At 50.0% G+C, this 13,187-nt stretch overlaps 1 protein-coding gene across 1 annotated transcript in view; it reads left to right on the forward strand.

Annotated features, from left to right (window-relative positions):
- Nucleotides 1-783: 783 nt before the first annotated feature.
- The window catches only part of LOC119097118 (alpha-1,3-mannosyl-glycoprotein 4-beta-N-acetylglucosaminyltransferase B), a 56,942-nt gene continuing 44,538 nt past the window's right edge, over nucleotides 784-13,187 (forward strand). The window contains exons 1-3 of the mRNA XM_037220169.1: nucleotides 784-1,052; nucleotides 2,306-2,365; nucleotides 9,254-9,384. Of these exons, the coding sequence (XP_037076064.1) occupies nucleotides 9,294-9,384 (91 nt within the window). The 5' untranslated portion in view covers nucleotides 784-1,052; nucleotides 2,306-2,365; nucleotides 9,254-9,293. The remainder of the gene's footprint in view (nucleotides 1,053-2,305; nucleotides 2,366-9,253; nucleotides 9,385-13,187) is intronic.

Consider the following 13,187-nt stretch of genomic DNA (forward strand, 5'->3'; position numbering starts at 1 on the left):
TCTCGAAAACGTATGTAGAAATTTCGTGTGGAAACGTACTGAAAACTGTGCTTCAATGTAAGCTCTCGATCTTCGAAATCGTACAAAAAATCGTAGAGGGCGGTGAACTGTTGGCCCTTAGGGAATAACCGACCAGCGGCCCCAGGACCAATTTTCGCCAACGCATGCTCTCGAGATTTACGGAGCCGCCTGGCGCCGAGCTGTGTTGGTGGTATATTAATACTTGCCCTACCCCATCCTTCTGGGAGGCTGGCCCGTGCGCATCCTTCCTCGGCCCTGCATGGTAGTCAAGATCCGACCGGTGACGCTGGTAGGCTGGACGCGGACCCTAGTGCCGTTCCGCGGCACGCCGAGGAACACACCGGAATTTTGGAGCGCCGGTAGCTTGTCTGCGCCACGCTTCCAACTGGGATCCTCAGAGATTTAGGTCACTGCTGCATTTCTTAACTATAAATCTCTAATTTCAACGTTTTAAGTGGGCGGGTACCCCTAATGGCCTTGATTGCGCGCTCAGGACTTAGGAATTCTCCAACTTTTTCGAGGTTAAACAGCACCGCTATCCTTTAATTGCACTTGCAACGACCATGAATGCGCTCCCGGTTCTTCTAGATATCGCGCTCACGATTTCGAGACCCGAGGGAAAGCATTCGTGGCCGCTGTGGCTGCCACAAATTGGCAGCTTTTCTGAGAATATCTCGGTGCGGTATTCCCCCAGACAGGCCGTTTTCGCTGTCGCCCAAACATTAGCTTTGACCATTTGAGATAAGCGATGGGCACATGCGTCGCCGTCTGTTGACTTTGGGGTCAAGGCCCTGAAAGTGTAAGTGTGATTGCAGTGGATAGGCACATTGAATGTGAAAGCTACGTACCACCCACGCGCACCGTGGTTCTTCTAGAAAAAGTAGAGGCTGAAAAAGTAGAAGAAGCTCAGGCTGCGATATCTGTGGATCAAGGTGATGTGTTTGTGTTAGTACTCACATATTGCACATCATCGGAAGAAGCTGGGCAGTCTCAGCTTTCAGACACCGCCTGTTGCCAGTCGGCACGCGCAGGTATGTGTAAGTAGCATCCGAATCGCCAATTGATCTAAAGATCCTCTCGCTTAGCGTGTTATGTATGATCTGGTGGTAATGCTGCCTCAAAGTCTGCCTGATCTGCTTTCATATGACAGTGAGTTACAAAGGAAGCAATGTATTTTTTGCTGGGACTGCATGCGATGGAATATGGATGTGAAATACCTGTTTGTTAGAATCCTGCTAGACATCTGGATTCATTGTTTGCTTTGCTGAGGTCAGAGCTGTAGCCAGCACATGTAAATGCGAGAGCCAATACTAAATAATAAACTCAGCAAACATGTGCCATCTCAGATGCTGCTGTCCAATTAGCACATATGTTATCTCAGGATAGCATTCCATACCATTCTATGAGCCAGCAGAATGGTTGCTAATGAATGCTGCTACTGAAACTCAAGCAGTGCAGACAAATGCTAAAATTGCAATTTATGCACTTAAGGTTTGACACACCACTGCCCTGTATATAACATTATAACAAATAATGTTCTGTAGTGCTCGTGCATCTGGCTGAAATATGGATCCAGTGTTGGTAGAAGACATTACTGCAGAAACATTGTAGCATGCTTGCTGAATAAGAGGCAAAGAGAAAACAAAACATAGGATCAGAAAATGCACTGTAGTACTTGGCACTGTGCATTTGGGTGCATAGAAGGCATGAGGACCGATACATGGGCTATAAGTCAAAATTTGAGCAAAATAAAGCTGAAATCTAAACTCACCTTATGAACACTTGAAAATCATGGAAAGTTTTCTTGCATTGCTTATTGTTTGTGCATTTAGCACATAATAGTTTGTACTCAAGGTGTGTCCTTTGCCTCTTCTTTGATCCACAGATCTTTGCAGCCACATCTCAGTACAACCAAAAACCCTTGGGCCATAGCAAACTGTCCCCAAAATCTGTGCTAATGTGAAGACCTCCATCCATTTTTTTTTTTAGTCACAGCCCCTTGGGACTATGTTGGCCCTGTATTGACAGCCCAATCCCACTCTTGGTTTGGACTCCCAAATCCTCAGCATCATGCACAGAATACCAATGTGTCTCCATCCACCCACAAGGTCATCAGTTCAGCCCCAGGCATGGACTTATGCTGACTTAATTGTGTTCAGCCCTGGCATGTATTGCATGGCCCAGCCCCATACCTTCCTCTGTCCAGTCTGAAGCTGCCCTCTGGAGGGATGACTGCACATCCACAAGTGCTGCCCACATGAAGACCCAACACCCTCCATTTCAGAGGGTGATCCAACATGTGATCAGCAACCAGCAGCTCGGACTGTGTCTTCCAACCTTCTGGGTGAGTGGAGCGCACCATGCTGGTGCTCAGTGTAGCCTGAGCTTGGGCCGTTGTTTGAGGTCTGCAAAGTGTTGTGCTTTCAGGTGTCTTTTCCTTATTGATTGCCACATTTTTTAATTGATTCATGGTTATTCACACGTTTAAATGGCGCGTGGGCTGGTCTTGTCGATGTGCTTCACCACAAATATGAACAGAAAAGACTTGGTTTTGCTGAAAGGAACATGGTTCCTGGAATCCGATTGTGCCGAAATTCATTGGGGAACAAGCTGCGTCGTCATGGATTTGGGATGGAACTTTTCATTCGAAAATGTGGATGTGTAGCCGAACTGACCACAATTGCCGAATTTGCGATCTCAGCAGCAGGCTGACCACAAAATAGCAAGCATTTAAAAACAAATTGATCCGAACCCTTTGAATGGATGGATTTCTGGGATCAGCGCTCACGCAAAGCAGTGCTTGTTGTGTGAGCCCTGACCCCCACCATTCGATCGCGCAATTCCAGGCAACGGCAGAATTTAGGGGCGAGAGCTTAACGTACCGCAACGCTCGGGACGTCCGTTCCGCCCTCTGACGTCAACTGACTTTTAGCGCGACCGCTGCCACGGCCGCAGGCCATACCTGCCAAAGGCAAATAGCGAGTGCCCTAAAGCGACTGGAACCCATCCTGCCATGGCTGTATGGATCGGGATGCAGGCGCTCTAACCAACTGAGCCACGGGGACGGGCATTGCTGCAAATGCGATCATTCTGGCGGACAACCAATGCCTGGAACAATATGAGCACTTTCCCCCTTTGAGTTTTGTAAATCTATGCCAGGAATGCGTCGGTTGGTGTCTCCCTGTTACTACGCACGCTCGTCGTCGCTCCGCGCACTCGTCAAATATTGCCACTGTCGCCCAACAGCGCCACCTGGGCGACGATAATGTAATGACCTGCCATCTGGCGGCTCTTTTTGTTTTCATCTCATAGTCGTTTGCCGTATGATGACACATTTATGGCTGCTTCCAACACATGCCAGGCAAAAATGGGTCTGTCTTGGTTTGCTGGGGCATGTATTATACAGTACGAACGAATTTCCGGGCATGGAGGCACAACTTGGCTCGACTGTACAACGTGGCGGCGCGATTAAAAATGACATGCATATCGATGCTATCTCACCATGTAGGTTTCTCATATTCATTGGCATCACAAACCTCTTTATACGCACAGTTTTCCTGTCGCACATTCGCCGAGGCTGTGGGTGCACAACAGTTCGCACCACGCAAGGACGTCTTTTACATCCAGGCTTAGATGATATAATTTGCTTCGCTGCGGGACGTGGCTGCTTTATCCGTCAAGGTGACACGCAAGCAGTAAACGCATATGTATGCATCCGACACCTGAGTGCATGGAATACGTGGCACTTATGTGGCGTGACTACAGTGGTCAGTATTGTTAGGTTGTAGAAAAGTTATCGCTTTCAGCTCGCGTATTACGTAATGTGGTTCCCATTTAACAACGAGGTTGTGGATTCACTCTGACGTCCTTTTCCACCCAGTGCTGTGATTATAACGCTGCCCTCACTTTTCTCCAATCCAGACTCAGGCGTGTGTACGCCCGCCGTTAATTGGTGCCGACCGTTCCCACAGTGGTTGGCCGAATGGTTGCGTCGCTGCTCGCCGCCATGCCGCGTCAGGTAGCCTGCTGCGAGTGAGCTTTGCCTTTGCCTTTGCCTCATGCGGCGGCCCCACTGCCTGCACTGTGTGCCTCACTGCCGGGGGAGGGGGGAGGGGGGGGGGAGGGCAACTGCCCGCAGCACTGTCTGCACTGAGCACTCCACCTGACGGGACTTACGCTCTTCACGGCTGACTTGTCCGCGGGAGGCCATCATCGCGTGTTGGAATCGGGGCGGCTAGCGACCTGTTCAGTTCACTGCACAGCCACTCGGCACTGGTCCCGGCGGGCTGATCTTGTGCACGTGTCCTGTATGCACTTCACTGTCTACAGCTTCATGGCGAAACCTTGATGAAAATATGAATATTTGATCGGGCGGTGGTGCAAAGTCCGAGCCGCAGCCTAATCTTCGCCGTGATGGCGCGGGCTTCGCGTTTCGAAGGTAACTAGATGGGCTCATGTCGTAAATGGAAGCCGCCCTCGTCGAATCAGTATCCAGCATAGGCCTCGCAACATGAACTGCGGTGCCTTCGACAACCCACAGGCCGTTGAGCTACGGTACATACAACAATCCACAGACCGTTAATAGGGCCGCAACGTAACAGTAAAATTATTGTAAGATCCGCAATCCGTAAAAAACGTATTGATAAAGTCTGTTGGCCGCGATGCGCTTGAAATGCGGTGGATGTTGTCATTTTGACGTCTGATCCTTGCCAACCACTTGGTATGTAACGCTGTGGCGTTTTGCACATGCAACGCCACCATATCTTTTTGGTATCGTATTCGTTGACGTTCTTTCAACCTACGTTTATGGCTTGCAACACGAGCGCCATTTGAAAGCATCGCGCCATGACAACTTTTATTAAAGGTCATACGTTGGCGGTGACGTGGGCTGTGTGCAGGAGAGCTTACCTTTCACCTGAGCTCTTAAGTCGGTCGATGGAGTTTGATCGGTTTGTCTACCACTTCCATGCAGTTGACGTAGTGGCGAGCTGTGAGGAGGACGGTTCGCCGTTTTGGAGGACAGTGTGGCCTGGGGGCTCCGGAGATGTATGACAACGGCTGTTTGTCAGGGTGAATGGCTGTTATGCAGGACTGTCCTGGAGGCAGTTGGGGTTGTTGTACCTTTAGTACCATGGGGGTGCGTCAGGGGCCTGCGACTGTTTTGTTTTTGGGTGTGCAAGCAATAATTCAAAGTCGTTTTTAAAAATACTACGCTTCGGTGTTATGAAGGAGGCGATCACTCATTCTCAGTTTGTCATTGCTGCAACGGACTCCCAGCCCATCTTTCGCGAAGTCGTCACCCGGTCTCCTGGAGAATGGTGACTCGGTGGCAAAGGGACCGTTGGGCCTTGTCGGCTTTGGTGCGTAGGCCCTGCTGTTGTTGATAGTGAAACGACGGACAGGCGGCCGGTCCTTGCACACTAACACCGGTCCAGCGCGCGCTGAACAATTGGTGACCTTGGCTCAGCCGCGGCAGCGTCCAAACATGCTCGGCGTCCTAGCGTATGGAGTCTCGTCGAGAGTGCTCGTCACCTCCCTTCCTCCAGCCGCCTGCATATCTCCCAGGCGCACATACGTTCGCCGGAGGAGTTATCTGAGGCCAGCAAACAAGTATCCCCGCCTCATCCCCAGACAAGACAATCTCGTAGGACCTTGCACCGCTGCGATAGGCCCCCGGGCTGAGTGACGGCTACGTGCTGGGTGGAAGTTATTTTAAGTGCAGTGAAGCTATTTGAAGCGATACCAAGATAAACCGAGAAGGATACTGCTAGTGTATAAGCTGCCGCCGCTTGCGACTGGGTCGGTCGTCTCACCTGACAGGAAGTTTTGAAAGTCGATTATAGCAACGGTGCGCTGCAAAATCGCTCCGACAGTACTTAGGTCTGGCGTGACAGGGTCTTGATTCGCACGCTCGAAAGCAAAATACTACGTACCCCTGGCGCACACGCGGGCTTAAATTCGATAGGGTGCGCTCTGATATTGCGAGTATAAAACTACCAGCAGCCTCCCGGACACCGCTGGGGAACATAGCTAGCGGTGACGGAAGTATGTCGCCGTCAAACCTTCCGAGCTGCTCCACTTAACGCGCGTCCAGTAACCAGTTTCATAAAGAGAAGTTTCTACTTCTGGCAGGCCGAAGATATTTCGGCGTACTTACCTACCTCCTACACCAGTTTCATAACCCTGGCATCACCACTCCGAAGTAAATCGTAAAATGCAGACGTTGAAGTAAGGTCAATATTATTTCTGTAGCCATGAGCTCAATAGCGGTACAACCGGCCGTTTCCATGGCAACGATGCTGTCGCTTTAGACCCGAGAGATTAAGATGCCACTGATACATACAGGAATGCCAGCAATGAATGTGCAATTTGAGTGGCCATAAATTCATAGACCAATTACGATCATATTTTTATTTGCTGAAATGCACACATCTTATAAATCTCGACATTGTTCCGCTACTCGCGGAAGGAAACAAAGCTGTTTAGTTCGTGTGTTCGTGCTCTTGAGCTTTCGTGTTCTACTTGCGAAGGCAATATGCACCTAACGACAAAAGCCCGGAAAAAGCTGACTTTATCCTCACCCAATGTTGTGCACTTCGTTGACTTGTATCTTGTCTGTCCGTGTCATAGCAAAAAAAAAAAAAGAAAAACAAATTCGTGAAACCCGCAACATGGGAAAAGAGGTTGGTTTTCATAACGGCCTGCGAGCTTTATCCACCACAGCTCGTGGTGTATCTTTGTGATGCCCACAAAGTTGCATGGCGAATTTCAGTTGCATTGATTTCCTCACATATGCGTACTTGTCCGCCCTTGCCGTGTTGTCATCGCTTCATAGCGCAACAGTTTCTCACTGCAGGTTGATTCTGAGCCTGAATGGCCTGTTCCTCCGCTCCCGCATGGCCAAGCGCCGGCTCCTCGGTAATCACCATTGATGATTTTACGACCGGTCAGAGCATCTTTTTGTTAACTTCAGTTTCGTAGTAACTGTCTTTTCCATGGTCAAAGCAGTTGCGTTTATGAGACCCGATGGATGCCTGGTGAAGAAACTCCTTACTTCAGGTCTCCCCGTAAATAGAAGAATCGCAGGGCGCTGAAGTAAGTAGTTACTTTCTACGCTTTGCAACCGGATTCGAAGGAACGGCGTGTGAAGGTACTTCCAACGCCACAATTGCCCGCCATTCTCTCTTTATGACACTGGTTATTGGAGGGAAGAAGAGGGGGGGGGGGGGGGGGGGGGGGGGGGGGGAGGGAGGAAGGCGGTATGCCCCAGCTGTCTGCTCCCACCAGCGGTAGAGCAGTTCAGTTTTAAAGGATTGAATTGAATATTACCATCAGCCAGGGTGGTGCTATGAGACTGTAGCGTGGCGGCAGTCATAGGTCAAGCAACTGGGGTTCAAATGAGGTCACCAATCGAAAATGTCTATCGGTCGTTAATCGCGGTTGACGGTGCTCAAAATGAAAGACGTTGACAAGTTTGCGCAGGTGAATGATGAACAGGCATCCAGTGTGCGTTTTGCTCCGTAAGTATGGCATATTTGCTGGGATTCGTGGTTTAACGAGAACAGGTTGAACCGCAGTAACGAATGACATGTGAGGTGGAGGTGAGGTGAGGTGGAATCGATGGTGCTGATTTGCAAATGGCGTCCATTTTCTCGCACCTTGCATGTATCAGTGTTTTAGCATAATGTAAATGACGTTAAAAGGCAGGGTCTGACGTTGCTGAATGCCACTCATTATGAACTCAAGTTCGTGTTTGTAATCAGTGGCTGTTGTAATGACTTGCTGACCCAAGATGCAGGTATCAGGCTGAATCGACCCTCAAATCACCTGGCATAACGAGATGATTACGCGTGGTGAAAATCTTTGTTGTGAATATGATAAGTTAGTATTCTCTGCAGGTACGCATCAAGTATTCTCTGTAGACACGGATTGAGTATTCTCCGTAGGTTTGCATTTAATAGTCTCTGTATGCATTGGGTAAACTGTCATTGCTCGCTCTCTCAAAGTGAAGTTTTGCTGGTGCAACGTTTGTTGCACGTTTGTCGTTCCCTCCCTCTCCATGCTTTCTTGTCCTCTCCGCCCCAGCTGCAGGCGACGATTTCCTGGCAAAGTTCGACTAGAAAAGCCGAATGGAAAAAAATCGAACACAAGTTATTGAAAGGGATAAAAGTCGACAGGAAAAGTAGCCAAAGCGGAAATAGTTGACAGAGACATAAACGAGATTTAAAAAAAATTGGACGGACACAAATTCGACATGGATACACCTAAATTGGGATAAAAGTGCAGTAGTCTTGCGTACGCTGTTTTTCTCTGACGCAAACTATTTTTGAAACTATCAAAAGAATATCCAGAAAGAAAAAAGCTGTTGAAGCAAGCCTGCTGTCCTGATGGCGTCGTGCTTACAGTCATGCGTATTTGATGATTACACGATAGAACTAAATGACGCTCGACAGCTTCCCTATCAAGTTTCCTTGCATCCGACAAGATAATCCGTGGCAGCGTTACATGTTTTTTTCGTCGTGTGTAATCCAGCTGGCAGATAACGGCGCCCATTACCACTAACACTTGTCGAAGACATGTACTTAGCGGGCTCAATGGTCATTAGGCGGACCGTTAAGCTCGCCTCACAGCGGACTTGCGTAGCCGATCGGTCGGTTTGTTTCAGCATAGCCAGCCGCTGGGTCTTAATTGGTCTCCCACGGATTTCAGATGTACACAGTGCTGTTGGAGTGCAGTGCTGTACACAGTGCAATATCTCTTCGCATGATACTTAACACATTGGGGTTTGCTTCTGGAAGATGTTGCGCAAGTCATTTTCTTACAGCGTCAGTTTGGTGCCTGCTGCCCTCCCCAGTTATGGTCACCTTTAATGTTTTTCGGAAGTCTGCATACCCCAAACTCGTCGCCCCATATCACACAGTACCGTGGGCACCGCAACGCCACGTTCCACAACCTGCCCCTCTGTCCCTCGACGCGTGTTTGGCCTGCGACGCCGCCTTTTCTCCCAGCACTTGACAGCAGCGCGGTGCGTAGGCCGACCCCGTGCCGTACTCGCCAGCGTACCTCCGCCGAGGCCGGCACGCCCGGGCCGGCTGGCGCCGGCGCGGCGTGGCGTGGCGCGGCGCGGCGCGGTGGCGTCGGTGGCATGCCGGCAGGAGCCGCAGTGCAGGCTCAGCCGTGGCGCCGGTGGCGGTGGCGGGCGGTGACCGGCGTGCGCGCGCTCTGTCGGCAGGGGCCTGCGGCGGCGGCCGGCAGGGCTGAGCAGCCCCACCATGGCGGGCGCCCGCTCCCGCCGCCAGATCGTCTTGTTCCTGGCCATGTTCATCTTCCCCTTCGCGCTGATCATGCTCTTCAACCAGCCAGGTGAGCGGATGGAGGTGTGCGTTGTCGCCGGCGGCGGCGGTGCCTGTCTGACGCCGGTGGCGACGGTGGTGGACTATAGAGGGACGCACAGCAGGGACGAAACTTCGTCCGAGTCAGTGAAGGTCGTTATGAGCCCGTTAATTTTGCTCATTGCCCACAGATCCCTCCACCTCACGCTAAAACTCAGGAACATTAGTGTCTGTTGCCTGCTGGAAAGTCTAGAAAGCTCTTCCCGCTGTGGTCAGTACGGCGCGGGTGTTTCTAAAGCCGTGGAGTTGTGAACACTGGTGTTTGTGATGATCAATAAGCCGCTTTGCGGAGCGGAGGACCGGTGAGATGACAGCTGGCGTGATTACGAACAGTCGTTTCTAGTTTATTAAAAAACTTAAGTAATATAAACGCGTTTTGTGGAGCTCATACAAACTGGTCTGGCGGATGACTGGACAAACACGTCTCTCATGAGGGCGTGACGGGCGGGGATTTACTCGTACGGTGGTCGCACTTTCCGTAAAACACGCTGTTGAAAATTGGCTGAAGACGGTTGGGAAGAGGAGATCAAAACTTTGGGATATTTTTTTTTAGTGTAACCAAAGTGCTGCAAAAGTCAGACGCTTCAAATGCAGGCCCTTCAAATGGAGACGCTTAATGTGGACGTTGGCCACATTGAGGCAAACTGCAGTCCTGTGTAGTTTTCATTGTTCAGTCTCGCAGATTACGGCACGACGGGTTTTATTCGAGGCTGTTTTCGAAACATATCACAATGTCGGGCCGATTGATCACCGGTGCACGTTTGCACCTCTTTCATTCATCATTGGCACCGTGTTGTCATTTGTAGGCGCCTCACGTGCAGCGCGCGCTGGCAACCGTTTGGTTCCCGGTGTCCGACATCAATTCTTAACCGCGTGCAAGACGTGCGGCTCCATGGTTCGCGCTCGAGCGCTCGAGGCCGGCGCGCACCCGGGATCTATGATGTGCAGGTCATGGCGTGACGTCAGGTCACCTGTTTGCCGGTGCGCATGCCCGTTTCGCCCCAGCAAGCGGTGACTTTCTCGTGCTACAGCGATGGCAGGTCAAGACACGAGCCCGATTTTGAACCGGGTCGGGCATTTTTCGCAAGTTCCAAGTTTTTTGCTTGTTTGTTAAGCTCACGGGAAAGGCCCTATTTGTTCAGGTCGGAATGCCGCGGAAAGGTTATGCTTGATTAAAGAGCTTGTTTGCAGATGCAGTGCAGCTTACACAACACTACATTTAAGAATTACGCTTCTTGTTGAAAGCTGCATCTGACACCAATATGCTGTTACAAAGACTAGCTGTACTAGCTAGTACTAGTAGTACTAGCTAGTACTAGCTAGTACTTACTACTAGCTACTGTACTACTACTGTACCAGCTAGTACTACTGTACTAGCTAGTACTTTGTACTAGCTGTATGGAAGCGTGACAACCAGGCGGGGCCGCTCGTGACGAAAATTTTGCCCCAGGCCGAGCCGAGAAAGATTCTTCGAGGCAACTTTGTTTCCGGTCGCGGGACGGGCGAGGCTTACATAACCGCGACCACGTACGCAACAAGAATGACGCTAGCTATGCGGTAGAACGTATTCATATGGCTTTCTGACTTGCTGAGGTGCGGGTTCAGGTGTTGGGTCAGGCGCAAGCAAGCGTCGCTGCTTGCTCGTGAATATTGTTAATTCATTCGAATGATATAAACCGTAAGCAAATGCACGTGATATTTGGGGGATGTTTGTCTGGGTAGTAACATTGCGTTCCATGCCAGTGGTCCCTCGCGGAATGCTGACACGCAAACAAGTTTGGTGTCCTGTGTAATTTTGGGCCTTAGCTTCCTTGGTGGCACTATTCACTGCGCTCGCTCCCTAACAACCAACGCGGTCAGTCGCCAGTTTTAAATTGGAATCAGGTATGTGAAAGCGTATATGAATGGCTTGAGTAACTAGGAGCAGATTCTGCAGTGCCATTGGGGACGAATAAGCATTGGCTGGAGAGAGTTTGCAGCGCGACCCGAATTGGACCGGTTTTTCATAAAAGGTGGAGACCGCCATGTAAGCTACGTAGACCCCTTACCCACTGCAATACAAGACGTGGATTAGCGTGGGGAAAGACAGACTTCAGACCTTTTGCGGGATATACGCACATGTTTAATAATTTGGTCGTACGAGTGATGCACTGCCCAGTTGTGCTGCATACTAAGCTTTGCATTGCACTGCATTCCCTGCATCCGTTGCGTTGACAGTTTCCCCGCTTCTAATTGTGTCATTACTCAAGCCGTGGTTTTAAACATGATTGTCGGCGGAAAACATTCTGTGCACGGATTTCCGGCGGAAGTTCACGCTGCAACATTGTAATATATATATATATATATATATATATATATATATATATATATATATATATATGCGCGCACAGACCTGTACAGTGCAGTGCAGTCGGTGCAGACCTATGTAATCAGTGCAGTCGGTCGCATAAGTCAAGTTTTTTGCTGCTCAAATCCTACCGGGCTGGTTCAGCTGTGGAGTCTGGACAGTCGGCTCGACGGAAATTAGCGCATTGGAATGCAGGCCATGTGACCTGAGCATGAAGTGAGCGTGAGCTCACTTGAACACGGAACCCCGGGTGGATCCGTTAATGCCGCCCTTAAAATGCATGAGCAGCGATAGTGCCATACGGTTGCGGTGCCGCACCCCTGTGACGCGGAACATTTTGATCACTCACGGCAACCTGGCGTTGCGGGCGGCGCGGAAGTTCTAGCAAGTATCTAGCCCACTGGATGTAACAAACGCACCGCCGTTAATGCACTGAGCAGAAAACATGGACGTTGAAACTGGACCTAGCAACATGCTTTTCGTTTAAAGCAGTTAACAGAACATTGATAATGATGCACGCGGTGTTGGTATCGCTGAGAGAAATTTCGGCACCAACACTTAGAGCAAGTGGGAAGGGAGGTATTTTAGTAGTGACCGTCTCTTGACATGCGTAGCACCAGTAGGATGCCTCAGTTGGCGTTAGATCACAGTGGACGGATAACGGATAACGGTTGCGTAGGACATTGATGATACGGTGATAAGGGTCATTGCACTATGAGAAACCGCACGGGCACATCGTAGTCGCACACCAGTATCAACTTGAAACAGTATATGAAACAGATGTCGACTAACATAGCCCCGCCAGCTTTACACCCATGGCACGTCACTGTGCTGTCCCATACAGCATGCATACAACACAGATCAAATGCAGGCGTGCAAGTGTGTGTAGCAATAACAAAATGCAAGAGAACAGGGGGTGCGTTTGGAAGTTACATAAATATGTAGCACTGACACCATGCTTTGCATAGCTGTGAACAATTCATTTGCCGATCGTTCAGCATAAAATATTACATATTTCTCCCACGATCGCTGACCTGTAGCGGGTCAAAGTCAGGCCATAGTTGTCAGCGAAGGTGATATGGTCACTGACCTGATGTCACCCTGAGTGACCTCTTGCTTAGAAAGTGTTTCTAGGTTAAAGCTAGTTGCTTAAGGCCTGAGGTCGGATTGGACGCGATGTCGAGTTTGACCTTAATTAACCCTATTTAACCCGAAGAACGCCATGTAGCGATCTTAAAATGTGACAGAAAATGATTCACATAGAGTGATACTATCCCATGAATGTGGTGTCTCTAGCTCGCTAGGTTTCCATATCTCAGGGAGGTCAGATTGACCCTCCCTCACCGAAGGGAGGTCAAATTGACCCTCCCTCACCGAAGGGAGGTCAAATTGACCCTCCCTCACCGAAGGGAGGTCAAACTGACCCT

Source organism: Pollicipes pollicipes, unplaced genomic scaffold, assembly GCF_011947565.3.
Source record: "Pollicipes pollicipes isolate AB1234 unplaced genomic scaffold, Ppol_2.1 Scaffold_2445;HRSCAF=2866_pilon_pilon_pilon, whole genome shotgun sequence".
Classification (NCBI taxonomy): Eukaryota; Metazoa; Arthropoda; class Thecostraca; order Pollicipedomorpha; family Pollicipedidae; genus Pollicipes; species Pollicipes pollicipes.